At 41.7% G+C, this 14,087-nt stretch overlaps 1 protein-coding gene and 1 long non-coding RNA gene across 7 annotated transcripts; both read right to left on the bottom strand.

Moving 5' to 3' along the window:
• Positions 1–918: 918 nt before the first annotated feature.
• Positions 919–4,667, bottom strand: LOC135293440 (uncharacterized). Of its 2 annotated transcripts, none has more exons than XR_010355566.1 (3): positions 4,636–4,667; positions 1,577–1,786; positions 919–1,435 (listed from the first exon to the last, which is right to left on the bottom strand). It is a non-coding gene; the product is annotated as an uncharacterized LOC135293440 (long non-coding RNA). The 2 variants fall into 2 exon arrangements; XR_010355565.1 differs by lacking the exon at positions 4,636–4,667 and adding an exon at positions 3,310–3,500.
• Positions 4,668–4,905: 238 nt separating this feature from the next.
• On the bottom strand, positions 4,906–13,953 carry RBBP7 (RB binding protein 7, chromatin remodeling factor). 5 transcript variants are annotated; one of them, XM_064407596.1, is made up of 12 exons: positions 13,800–13,953; positions 13,344–13,488; positions 11,426–11,568; positions 10,799–10,972; positions 10,374–10,489; positions 9,658–9,818; positions 8,662–8,788; positions 8,495–8,572; positions 7,839–7,915; positions 6,874–6,931; positions 6,238–6,348; positions 4,906–5,431 (listed from the first exon to the last, which is right to left on the bottom strand). In XM_064407596.1, the coding sequence occupies exons 1-12, from the start codon at positions 13,813–13,815 to the stop codon at positions 5,369–5,371; spliced, it is 1,269 nt and encodes a 422-aa protein (XP_064263666.1). In that variant the 5' UTR covers positions 13,816–13,953; the 3' UTR covers positions 4,906–5,368. The 5 variants fall into 5 exon arrangements, 4 of the variants coding, with proteins under 4 accessions (XP_064263666.1, XP_064263665.1, XP_064263667.1 ...); XR_010355563.1 differs by lacking the exon at positions 13,800–13,953 and having other exon boundaries at positions 6,858–6,931; positions 13,344–13,632; XM_064407595.1 differs by lacking the exon at positions 13,800–13,953 and having other exon boundaries at positions 13,344–13,623.
• Positions 13,954–14,087: the final 134 nt, after the last annotated feature.

Here is a 14,087-nt window from a genome sequence, read left to right as displayed (position 1 = left end):
TACTGTTGTGCCTGAAGACTTTATTTTAATTTCCTTTAAAACTGTTTGTTATCTTTTTGCTTTGGGGTTGCATGTTGTTTTGGCTTTCTCGTTGAAACAGGGATCTGGGCTGTACTTGTCTCATGGTCTGGGACACTTGAAGCAGGCCTTTGTGTAACTCCAGACTGTGCCAAGAACACTGCTCCTACAGCTCTACTTCAAGATAGTAACTTGTTAGAGCCTTTACAAATTGAAATTCCCTGTTACATCTCATGATATTTCAAGCTGAGAAAATGAATTTAAGTCACTAATTTTTAAAATGTATCTGAATACAGCCATGTGACAAATAGTCCCTGTTGATGTAGTTCACTATCACTTCCACCAGATTTATGTCCTGATGTTAAGCATCCAAATAACTACCTCAGTTCTGCCAAGTCCATGATGATACTGGTATTTAATCCATGTAATTTGTTGGAGTTGTTTGGTTGGTTTCTACCCTTTATGCCTGTATTTATATAAAACCATTTGATCTTGGTCATGCTGCCTGTTTTATAAATCCTTTTCCTCAAAGCTTTTGCTGGCGTTATGCATCTGCTGTTTCCTGCTGGGTGGTTACTGACTTTTTTCCTAATCCTTTTCTCCAGAATATGGATTTCATGCACTGTTGATGTTTTAAAAGAGCCATCCATTGCCTTTTAAAGGGGAAGAATAGTTGAACTCTCAAAACATTGTTATCCATGTTTGTTTCTGCTTGAACTTGGGGCAGCTTTGGGTTTGAAATTCACAAGACAGAAGCTGATGTTGAAAGAATTATGAAGAATCTACCCCACCAAACATCTCAGTGGCCATAAACCACAGGTCAGACTGGGTGTTTGACTTTAATACTTGTTCCCTGTAGAGAGTTTACACAGCTTTCTTCAGCTGTTTCAGTACTGAAGAGGCATTGCTTACACATGGAAGACAATAAAGTATAGTGTGGATAATAGCATAAACTGTGTGCTACATAGCAAAAAATTACCTGTTATCACACAGTTAAGGTTCTCAAGGGTTTTGCATTTTACAATAAAAGCAAATACAATTTTTCTTACACAGTAAAGGAAAACGCCAAACTTGCTTTTTGCCACACTGAAGCAAAATGCAGGAATGTTACACACACACTCAGGTTTGTTGTTACATAGGTATCAGTCTTCCTAAATACTGCAGCATCAGTTACACTTAATGCCTTGCAGCTCCTCACAAATACTTCTGTTAAGTTTATCTTCAGAGGAGTTGGTGATGCAAACCATCCCATTCTTAGGGAAGAGGGGGAACAAAAATTTGTGATGCAGAATAGTAGTGGTACTTGGCTTTATTAGCAATAAAAGACCACTGCCACAGCTGCTGCTCTCCAGAAGTACTGGTGTGGTCTGATGAGCATGGCTGGAGATTTTTATCATTCAACTTCCAGAAAACATGTCTGTTGAAATAAAACAGCTGCTTTAAAATACAGTTTATAGTTTCACTGTCGTTCATGCTGTATTTTAATACAAAGAGGAGAGGATTTAGATTCTTTGATGTAGGCTGAAAACCTCGGAGAGAAAAAATACTGGGAAATTACCTCAAATACATAGGTGTTGAGAATGAGGAAGTCACTCTAAATTGGTAGTTTTCACTTTAGATGACCTTCTATAGTTTTTGTTGTACCCGCTCTTCTGGGAACAGCCAATACAAAAAAAGGTAAGTCTCAAAACTGTACACAGTTCCCTTGGAAAGAAAGGCCAAGGGATGGAAATCTTGATCATGCTTCCTTTCCTCAGCACGTATGAATCTGCAGGAATAACACATAAGTATACTTCCTAAGTACACCTAAAGAAACTTGTCTAATGCAATAAAGAAGTATCTTGCTGGAGCCATTGTTCAGGTTGACTGCACTATTACTTTTCTTTTTTTTTAAACTTCAGCTTCCATTATATTTACTACTACCAAACAGCAGTGCATAAGCAGTTACCTAGGTCCTGTGGGAGGCAGCAGCTTTTAAAATCAAAATCTTACAGCATTCAGCTAAAGCAACTTCAATATGATCTTCCCACATTTCACAAACATGCTACTCAGGCATGTTTTAAAAAAACTACTTGCAAATTAAAAACCATATTTGTCCCAGCCCAGCATTCTCTGTAACAAAACACTTTTAGCTAATAAGATGTAGACTTTCCTAACTCAATACTGGCTGCAGGACTGGGCTTAGAGCTGCCTAAAAAAAATTGGTGTGAGGTTGCTGCTGCTGAAGAAAGCTGTGTGAACACAGGTTTGGAGAACGACAATCCAGACTTGGGGAAAAGAAAGCAATGCAGAGGTTGGATTTACTGCTGCACTTTGAAATGCATGTATAGTTAATGAAATTATGTTCCTTTCAGCTGTAAGAGAGCAGGCACTGAGTGTTTCTCTAGTCCCCAGGTGGCTGCTCCTCTGTGCTCTAGAGGGAAGTAGGGCTTTGTGGGACATCCAAGGTACCACCAGTCACTGATCCCTACAGATGCAGATCTGAGCTCTTAGTGTTTCAGTAGAGAAAATCAAGAACAGTGGCAAATTTTTCAGTCAGTGTCAAAGAGGGACTTTTCACAAGCAAAGGGAATGATAATGGGTAATGAGTTTAAACCCCAAAAGGTAGATTTAGATTAGATATTAGGAATAAATTTCTTTACTGTGGAGGCAGTGAGGTACAGGAACAGGTTGCCCAGAGAAGCTGTGGATGCCTTATCTTGAAGCCCCATCTGTGGAAGTGTTCAAGGACAGCCTGGATGGGGCTTGGAGCAACCTGGAAGTGGAAGGTGTCCCTGCCCGTGGCAGGGGGCTTGCCAAACCAAACACATATTTAGAGAATGCATTAATTTCCATTTCCTGTGCATGGCATTTTAGTGTTTGTACATCCAGAACACCAGCAGGACCAAAGCACAGTCAGTAAAGCAGTGGCCAAGGAGTCCTTTGGCAGTTTGACCTTTCATGCTATTTAGCACATCCTGTCCACTTGTCACCTGCTTGCTGACCTCCAACAGCATGTCAGCCTTCCAGAGGAATATTTAAGCTTTTTTTGCCTAGCTGCATCAATTTAATAGGAACTATTATTGAAAAAGGTGTGGAGAGACAAGTCCATGCCTGGTGACCCAGTGACTACAAAGCAGAGGAGTGCCCTGGTAACAGCAGACAGGGAATTAAGAAAAAGTAGCATAAGAAAAGCAAGGAGAAGAGCAATGTAGTTGCTACACTCCACTTTCCCTCTCCCATTCAGTTAGTGAGGCAGTAAAAGACTAGTGAACAACCCCAACCATGTTTCACACACAAAGCTGGAATCACCAATTCTAGGGATGAGCTGTGCTCTACGTGTTGGTCCCAAGCAGCCAGGAGGTCTCCTTGAAGTGAGCACTGAAGAGGACAGCAGCAGGGAGAGGTCATGTCACAGAGCACTGCTCTATCTGCACCAGGAGGAGCCACCACCATGCTCTCAGGGAAGGATTTCTGTTTGTCCAGAAAGCTGGGCCATTGACATCTTCATTTCCTGCTTTTCAAGAGCTGTGTGTGTGTCAGAATGATTGCAAAAAAATATGTAGAGCCTGACCATAAGCCACCTCTGAATTCAGTGTTTAATGCTTATCATGTGCTGCCACTTGCACTTCCCCAGCAGGGTGGGGGAGAGAACAGGAAGAAAATCTCCTGGGTACAGCTGGAGGAGTTTCAGAAGTGGGTGAGGGAATGAAACCACTTGCCCCCTCCCTGACACAGGTCAGTGCCCTGCCACCATCCAAGCAATGGCCACCATGAAAGGCCCTCTTCACCTTCCTCCACCCATTTCATTGCTGAGCATGGCCTAAAGGAATATTCCTTTGGTCAGTTGGGCTGTCCCAGCTGTGTCTCCTCCCCAGCCCATGCTCCTTCCCTGCAGTGTGCAAGCACTGCCCAGCAAGCACCAAAGCACAGCTGCCTTATCAGCAGCATTCCAGCCATGAATCCAAACCAGAGTCCCCAGCACTGCTCAGCTGGACAAGCACTCCATCCCACCAGGGCCAGCACAGGCAGCTCCAGATACACAGCTTGAGCCCAGTTGTCTACTAACTTGTTACAGTGCCAGTGGAGAGGAGAGCAAGGTATCACTGTCTCACTATCAGTCACCACTGTCATCTTTTTTTTTCAGCTTGAGCAGAAAGATCAGGACAGCCAGCAATTAATTTAATTAAGATCTTAAGTAGCTAAGAGCTATAGACTCCACTTAGACTTGTCTGACAGTTCCCAACGTAATCCATCAACTGTCTGTAGATCCATGATAAATATGAAGAAATTTTGCTTCTGTACAGGCAAAATTCTTGAGCTTTTCAGTCAGTCCAAGGTTTAGAAGCAAACTGTGTGTTTGTCTATTATTAGTTCAGACACTGATGTATTTTAGACAACTACCCAATTGCCTCACTTAAGTAAAAAATGCAGCAGGAAGGCTCTAACCAACCACAGGTGACACCAATTCACTGAGAGGACACTGGCACTTTGGCACTTAAGAAAATTATAAAGGACAGTGCTTTTACCACCACCCAAAAAAAACCCACCAACACACTAACACATAAAACCCACCAACACAAACAGACAAAATCCAACCACTAATCACCCAAACACAAAGAAATTACTTGAGCCTACTCAAGATTTGTACTTGAACTTGACAGGAAATCTACTGGCTCTGCCCCTGGATTCCCTAAACCTCCTTCTATACCCATGCCCTTTGTGAAGTCATGTATTCCAATGTTTTTTTGCATGAAGACAACTCTAATCTTCCCATATTTTTAACTGTGGGCTAAGTTATAAACTAAAAAATACATAACTTTAATTGCTATCTGGTAATAAATTCTGTTCTATTATTGAATACAAGAAGGTATTCAACTTATGCCAGTCGACGTGAAACACACCAAACACTTTTTAAATAGATTTTATTTATGCAAAACCAATCCAAAAGTGGTAAAAGTGAAAAGCTCTTTTTACATATTAATACAAAAGGGGTTTTTTTATACAGTTTCTATGTGCGAAGAGTGAGGATTTGACAATTTCATTTGGAACACACAAATTTATTTAAAAATATAGACATAGGTATTAAGTCATTCTCATTTTCTTTTAAGCTAATTGCTGTACAGTATACAACAGCTCAAAGTGCCACAGAACCAAGGGTATCCCATGACAATTTGATTATACAAGCTTTTTGCTTAATCCAATTAGGAATATTCTTGTTTTGATGCAATGCCTCTGCCCAGTGATTGTGGGTTTTTTGGTTTGGTATTTGGTTTTGAGCGTTTTTTACAGGGCTTTATTTTATATATACAGTAGTCAAATTATATTACCATGTCATTCCCTGTAGTTCCTTAAAGAAGAAAAGTTACATTCATTGAGCTTCCAGTTCAGCTGCTGTTATATCTGGTTCTTCATCACTGTAAATGTTTTCTGCCTGAAGACACAAAACATTACAAGTGATACACACAATTGTTTTTAAACAATCTTCTACACTTGATATAGGGAAAAAATCCTCAGTAACACCAAGGTGGCACAGCCATCATCCCCTCCTTGAGGGGATTTTCTTCCTGCCCTTTCTTAAAGGGTTGCCAAATTTAGAAATGTGTGCACAGTGGCTACATTTTGGCAGCTGCCTTCTTGCATTGCTCCATTTCAACAGCAAAAGCAGTAGTCATTTAACCACTAGCCCTATTATTTTATAACACTTCATTTGGAATTATTTCAACCACAGTCTAAACACACAAAACAAGAGCAGGCACTGAAAAAAGAAGCCTGACCTGTGACACACATTTAAGTCCGTTAAGAATTTTTTAACTCAATTAAATTACTTTATTCCACACTTCTAAGATAGCTGATCAATTTCCTATAATGTAAAGTACTATGAACTAACTGAGGATTTAAAAGGCATCCTGCTTTACAGCCAACACATGGGGGAGCAGGGGGGGCAAGACTTGGCTAATACTGGATATAAGTTTGCAACTACTTTGTTAAAAATAAATCTTAATGTTAATTAGTACCTAGAACTTGGAATCAAGAATTAACTAGTGGTTGCTTTTATTGAAGTTGTTTTAGTCTTGGTTTTCTTTTCAAAGTCTTACACTTTTTTATTAGATCAAGAAGTATACGGCACAGAGAACTTACAGTCCTTGAAGGCACAAGCTGCCCCAAGAAGAACAAGCCTTTTCAGTTTCATTTATACAACAAGCTTTAGAGTAACTTAAGAGCTGTTGTGACACTCACCATCTGCCATATCTGCATTATGTTGTCCTCTGATACAGAACAGATTACCCAAGGCTCATTAGGATTCCAACTGAAGTCTGAAATTTTGGCAGTGTGTCCTCCATGAATAAACTGTTAAAAAAACCCCACAAGCTTCAGTAAGCCATTTCAACTCTAGATAAATCTGTTTAAACCCAAGATTCTTAAGTTAAATTCATCATGCTAATGACCACCCAAAGAAAAACCTGCTACTAGAGAGTCACAACAGACATAAGGAAGGTGTGTGTTCAAGTGCTTCCATTTGCTGCTTATGGACACAGATGCAGTTGCTGGGACAGCATTTGAGACAACAGTTCCTATTATTACAGCAACAACTGACATCATCAAAATGGTCTCTCTTCACACAGGGCTGGACTGTGAAATGTGAAATCTAGCCATATTTTATTCTGATTATCTCTAAGAGCACTTACACAGTCACACAAGAAATGGGGAAACCTTCAGAACTGAGTTGCGGAAGCCTACAGCAAATTAAAGCAATGGACTGGAAACCAGGGAGGTGAGAAGATTTAGGAACAGCTCCAGTTTTAGCAGCATAGTGACAAGACATCTCACTGCCACACAGCAAGTCAGCACACTGAAACCTGAACAAAAGGGTACCAGCAGCTCAGGAGGCCCATCTTCTGCATCCTCTGCAGACTGCTCTTCTCCAATTTTACTGCAAAAAAGTAGTTTATACTTTTTATTAAAATGACAGTTGCATTCTCTGTCAGCTTAACTGAACAGTTCCTGGCCTTTGTTTCCCATATTTGCAATTTGTGTTTCTCACTGTGAAATATCTATAAGCACCAGGTACAAAACATCAACTGTCTGGCACTGTCATTACTGAAATGGAATCTTAACTTGTGAAGCACATGGAGGTAAAAATCTCTTACTGATGTGATGCCTGAAGATTTTTAGCCTTTCATATTTGTAGCTTTGTAGATTTTTAATATATAGTTGTATGATTTCTAGTACTTTTCCTGTCCTCACTCCATTTCAGAATAATTAGCTAAACCTTTCTAACACATTCTTGAAATTCTGTTTAGTCTTATTGTTAATAACAGAATTTCTGACAAGGACATCTTGTTTTCCACCAGAAGCTGAGACATAACAAGAAATAGGGCAAAGAAACCCTTGGACCAACTCCAAAGGAGCAGACCCAAGGGTGTTTTACTGGGCCAATTGATCTCCTATTGGATGTACATGCTAGATAAACTAATTAATTAACCTTTTGAAAATTGCAGAAGTCCTTTGTCACACATACACATATAGCTGTATTTGTGCACCTGAAAGCTTTCATTAAAGAACTGCTTTTTATCCTACCACTTTAACACTGTTGCAAGTTTTGTCTTTTGAATCTAGGCAACAAGTGGACAACAGAAAACAATGCTATTAGCAAGAAACCCTGATGGAGAAGTAACTTTAGATGTACTGTGCTGTTTCTATTTATACCCAGAAAACCAGACCTGAGGTAGGCAAGGAAAGCTAGAACAGCACAAATCAAACCTGCCAAATAATGCAGGCCTGCAGCCTTTTTTTTAACCATCTGCTCACACACACTAACAGAAAGGAATTTTCCTCACCTCAGATCCCATACGTTAAGGCGACGATTGGTACCACTTGAAGCAAGAATGGTTTCATTATGAGGAGACCAGTAAACCTATTGAAAGGAAACAACTTCAGTGAGCAGTTACTGATTTATAAAGCATATCCTGAATAACTAGCACCCTGGCCACTAATTTTTAACTATACCCTGTAAATCAGTTTCTTCCAGCACAGAGGATATTCAGTAGCTCAAACAAACTGCTTTAGTCTTAAGATTTCTCATGCTGAACAAACAACATCACTTCACTATTACAGATATACAATATTTCAGGAAATCTGTCTAAAAATCACTGTTACTTGCACCTAATTAAATAGGCAAAGTTCACAAAATTAGGTTTGAATCCAAATCCTCTCTACAGCATATAATTTTAGAGAAACCTTCTACTTGTACTTAAGGTGCAAGTAGACTTGTGACACCCAGTATCCTTCTACCATTAAGCTGACTACTTGCTTCGAAGTCAAGTGGGGAAAGGCAGAAATAAACTACATAGTACTGTTTGTAACTGTCAAACTCAACACAGTGAATTTTGATTCAACAGATTTATTTGTGTTGCAAGAACACAAATCTACATGTTCTTGTCCAAGTCAGTACTCTTCTTGGGTTTTTTCTACAGGTTGTAAGTAGCTTACCCACCTGAAAAATCTCATCCTTGTGAGACTCAAAAGAATGGAGTTTCAGCTTTAGGTTTCGAAGATCCCACAGAGCCACCGTCTGGGAGACACAAGCAACAAGAAACTGGTTTTACTGTAATGGCTTTCATCTGCACTACACAGGAATGTAAATTACACACAAGTGAAAACCTTGTCAGCAGAGCCAGTTGCCAGAATGAACTCGCTGTAGGGACTGAAGGACAGGCAGTTGACCTCGGCTGTGTGAGCATCTATGAAGTGACTCGGCTTGGACGTGGCATTAGATCTTGTGTCCCAGCTGTGGCAGTGAAGAGGTCAGGGCAGGGAGGAAAGAGGGAAAGCAAACAAACTTAAGTTTTTATAGGAAGTTCTTTTTCACTATAGCTTTTATTACTAAACTCAACTCTGAAGTTACAGCTTTCATTCCAAAACCTTCAGTATCTTGTGTTTGTTGTACATGAACAGCTTGCACCATGAAGCTGACATACGTATTAGTTACATCTTCTTTTCAAGTGATGTGAACACATTAAATGGCATGTAGATTTCAGTGAATCTGCACCATCACTGTAGCTGATTGCCATAAAGAGCTACATGAAATCATTCCAAAATTCAGACCTTTTTTTTAATCCAAGTGCTGTAGACTAGGTCCAGTGGAAGTGATGCTGTTTTGGTTTTACCTTTTTTTCTTTCATATATTCTCTGTATTCTTTACACAAACATTTGTAGCCTATTGTATTAGTGGTTAGTTTTCCATGCCCTTTCCCTAGGTAGAAAGACAAAACATATTCAAAGGGCCTCTATCCTATCTTGGTTCTCCCAGGCTACCAAGGTTGAAAACAGCTCGTGGAGACACATTTTTATAAACAAAGTGCAGCCAGTACCAAGGGGGGTGCTCCAGAGAAGGAGTTTGACCTGGGGGGTAACTGCATCAGCACTTATCCTCCTAATTGGTTCTTTTTTAGTAAATTAGCATAACTGACAAACTTATAAAACTGTATGGGCTTTTGTGGACATTCTTCCATAACTGCCCTGGAGACCTCCAATAAAGATCCACTTTTATATTACCTCCCATACTAATATCTCAAAAGTGCATTTTGTTTCATTTCCAGGTTGAAAAAAGGCATCAGCAGGACACAGCAGACCCTACCCAAAACTCCCCTAACTTACATCATAAGCTTCTGATCATCTGCCACGGATCCAAACAGAGACTCGTGGAGCAGGTGCCATGCCACGTCTTCCACTACTGCAGAGTGCCCCGTAAAGATGGCTTTTGCATCAACAATCTTGCCCTCTGTGGGTCCAGCATTTACATCCCATAAACACACAGTCTGTAAATAAGCCACATTCTATTGAAATGCAGACTCTGATTGTATCATCTTTCAAATAAATAATCAATCACACTCTACATATAAAGAGACAACACTCCTGCAGCAGTTCTTTGCTTTTGAAAAAGAACACTTATTATGCCATAAATGAGAGCTAAGTTATCAATCAGCCTTCTGCAAGTTAAAGGCCCAAGGATTATTTAGAAGGTCACAAAAGCAATTTACACTTTTAAAGTTCACAAAGAAATTTATAAGCTATTAGTTATTGATCTTTGAGAGTCTTACTAATTCATAGTCTTGACCCAATCCAGTTTAAAGGGTTTTTTCCAGCAGACAACTATCAAAACATTCTGTTCTTACATCAAGAACCTTAAAAAGAACTTGTGGTTGATGACAGCCTAAAACCAACTGACAGCCTTTAGAAATGTAATTACAATATGTGAGAGCTTCCCCACATAACAATACACATCTGCACTAGGACAGATTTTCTCTAATATTCTACTACAGCATAAATTAGGAGTTGGGCTTTTTTCACAGGGGAAAAGATGTGGTTTTTACATGATCATCTGATGCACTGAGAAGATGTCCACTCAAATTTGCGTTCCATGATAAGCCATAGCCTTCCTTCTGGTGTCCTCTTAATCTAAGGTCAGGATTACACTCTCCACTTGGGTCTGAAAGATAGAAAATTCCTTTCATTTAGCATGTCCTTGCACATCAATCCATAAAAGCATCATTATCACCCAAGAACTTTGTTTCTGTTGCAATAATTATATTTCATACATGCACTCCTTCAGAGAGTGCTGCTTCTGCCATGATTCTTTTATGAAAGTGAGCATAACCAGGAAGTTAAAGTCACTGAAGGTATGGACCTTTTCCTTTGGGTTCCAGAGCTCAGCAACTCTCTCCCAAATACAGTTAAACACAAGTTTACTCCTCTGTGACCAGAGGCATTTTGCTTAGCTCCAAGCAGTCTGACCCACCTGGTTTTGAAGGATGTTTAGTGTAGTCAAACACCAGCACATCAGCAGAGGGTGTTTTTGTTGCAATGATGCAGGGATTCTGAGGCATGTAACGGGCACGGTTCACTTCACCCTCATGGTTAATTTTAATCTCCATCTCAATTTTGCCTGTCACAGATCCAAAGCCACCAAATTCTACAGTTGTCAGAAAAATGTTAGTTTATCCCATCCATTATTTTAGACTACTGAAACAGCATTTCACAGCATCTTCCCTACTGCAAGAAAGAGTGGTAGCACCGTATTAAACTCAGGAAAAGACTAGGAAAGACTCACACCATGTAACACAACAGCATTAACACTTCTGATATTTAGAATCCTCCTTCAGAGCTTTAGTGTTTATTTGAGGTAGATTTGCACCAGTTTTCACCACAACTGAGAGCTGGTAGACATTCTACTAGGAATTGCATATCAATTTTAACTAAGCTCCTATAAAACAAAATTTCTTCTTTTTAGTTGTCTAGAATTGGTGTGGATTGGTAAGTATTTGTCCACTTTTGTATTTAATAGAAAGTTAGAACATCATTACCAAAACAACTGAAAGCAGTAATGATACTGCTCAAACAGAACCCAAGAATGCTGCACACCCACCTCCTTTCTCACTGTCAGACTTCAAACCATCAAACTGATAATTGTTGGGAATCTGGACTCTGGCAACAACCAGGTGGTTCTGTTCATCAGACGTGTGTGTTCCCAAAATCAGCCAGTGCAGAGCATAATCCTTTCCTTCTGGCCTGTTTAGAATAATAAATGTTGGGATAAAATTATGTGCTCAGTTCCAGAAGTTCCGTAGCTTGCATCAATAACCCTGAAGGTGAGAACCTCTTCAGGGAGCTAGAAAAGAGACCCTCCCTAAGAGATTCTCCCCTTTGTTGCACAGCCTTGTGTAATAAAGCAAACTGAACTCTGCCATCAGCCAACCAAAGACACAACCAGCAAGGCTTGAGTGACAATACAGGGCAGTAAACAGTGCCACTGTGGCTTGACAGGGACAGTTACAGTTTGCACAGCAGCTAAAGGACACACCAATACCTACTTTGGTCTAATTTCACTAGAGTCTCACAGTACTGATTTAGGAAACAATCAATACTCCTTTCCATAAAACATAAATCCTGAGGAGACTAGTGGCAACCTATTTTAGTTACTTCTCTTAGGAGCTTTTACCAGTTATCTGAACTAGAATCAAATTTCTCTTCTGGTGGTTGAATGTAACATTTAGTTAAAAGTGAACAGCTGGATGGATGGTGCCATTCATCTCCGAAAGGACAAATTTGAGCAGTAAAAACCAAGCAACCTCAGCATTCCTGAATGCAACAAACTAATTATGCTTCCTGAATCCAAGCAATCCAGAATCATTTGGGTAATCATAAACTACCACAGGTATTACTACACCACTTCCAAGTGTAGAGGGGGGGAAAAATACAAAACCAAACAAGAAACACAATGCACACGCACTTACTTGCATCAGGAACAGGTGTCCCATCATGTCAGATGCCATACAAAGAGGCAGTCCTTGCCTTAAATGGCTTACATATTTTGACACTGGATAATTGGAAATACCAGGTTTTAAACTGAATATTAAGTCAATCTGCAAAATACGAGGCAAGCAGAAGTGTTCCTCATAAGGGCTCCACACCCTCAAATCCCCGCTGCATTTTCTCCATGCCATGACTATTTAGCTCACATCTCTCTCACATAATTCCCAAACATTCTGGTACACCAAATGAAGCGATCACCTAACCAACACGTAAAACATCCCATATGTAAAGTGGGACTTTATAGAAGAGAGTCTGATAACTGCATGATGCTTACACACAAGGTATTTTAAAATCTACCTAAATCCACGTTACACCAGTCCTTGTCCACTACCTCAGTGGAGCCCCGAGTTGTTACTGCAACAATTTAAGTTCTGTAGTAACTGGCACATGAAGAGATTCTATCCCCATCTTTACGATTATTTTAGAAATTAAACTGAACCCACAATTTTTTCAGGGGGTTGTGAAAGAATGGGAAATTTAAACACGTGAATTCAACAATGAACCAGGGACAAAACCAGGATGCAAAGAACTAGTTTTAGAATATTCTCTTAAGTAAGTCCAGGCTTAAAAGATATCAAGCTTATACTATGCTATAGATACTATAGCTTGGATGAAACAATACATACAGTGCACATGAGGAAAATCAGTCTTTAAGAATGAGCTAATTTAGTAGACAGATTTCTCGATCAGAATTAACTATAGATGAGCATGAGATCTCTTATTTAGAAATAAATTGAGAAAGATTTCTGCGCTCACACCTCACAATTCCTTCTGCAGGGCTAATCTAGACTTCGGTGAAGTACCAACTTGTGACCTTGTTCCTGTAAGCAAAACAAAGGGCTACAAGACGACAAAGAGAAGTCTAACCCAAACTGCTCTCGTCTTGCATGGTTTTTATCCTCAAGGTACTCATTACACACGGTTGAGAGGAAAGGAGCCGAGCGCCTCCGCGGCACCGTGCCGCCCCTCACCTGCTGACATCAGGCAGCCACTGCACCGTGAGGCTGGGCCACTCCAGGGCGTGTGTCATCACCAGGTCGTACAAGAAGGGGGTGTTTTTCTTCCAGATCTTGTACTCCTCGCTGATGACACGCTCCTCCACCGTGTCCTCCAGCACTGCAGGAAGGGAAGGCATGAACCGAGGGCGGAGGGGGTGAACGGGGCCGCAGCCCCGGCCGGGGCTCTACCGGGGCGGGGCGGGACAGGCGCGGGGGTCCCGCAGGAGCCTCGGGACCGACACTGCAGCCGGCAGGACCGTCCCTGCAGCCGGCAGGACCGACACTGCAGCCGGCCATCCCCGCTCCCGCCTCCCGCCTCCCGCGGAAACGCCGCGGGGAGGAGCCCCGGAGCGCCCCGGCTCCGCTCCGCCATCCCGGGGCACCCTCACACCCCAGCGCCGGGCCGGGCCGAGGGAGGGGGGCTCCTACCGTCCCTGCTCGCCATGCCGGGCGAGACGCGGCGCCGGGAGGGAGCGGAGGGGGCAGGGAGAAACGGAGGAGGCGGGGAAGGAGGGAGGGGGCACGGGAGACCCTGGAAAGGCGGGAGGGAGGGAGAACAGGCGAGGGTGCGCAGGGGGCGAGGGTCCCTCAGGCAGGACACCCGGCCCTGAAAGGGCTGCCGGGCTAGGGCGGGGCGGGGGAAGGCGAGGAGGAGCCGAGGGAAGCGGCGGCGGGGCCGGGGGAAGGCGGAGGCGGAGGCGGGCCGGGGGAAGGCGG

This window comes from Passer domesticus, chromosome 2 (genome assembly GCF_036417665.1).
Source record: "Passer domesticus isolate bPasDom1 chromosome 2, bPasDom1.hap1, whole genome shotgun sequence".
Taxonomy (NCBI): domain Eukaryota; kingdom Metazoa; phylum Chordata; class Aves; order Passeriformes; family Passeridae; genus Passer; species Passer domesticus.
The sequence above is the reverse complement of the archived record's forward strand: the minus strand, read 5'-3'. Positions and strand labels throughout refer to the sequence as shown.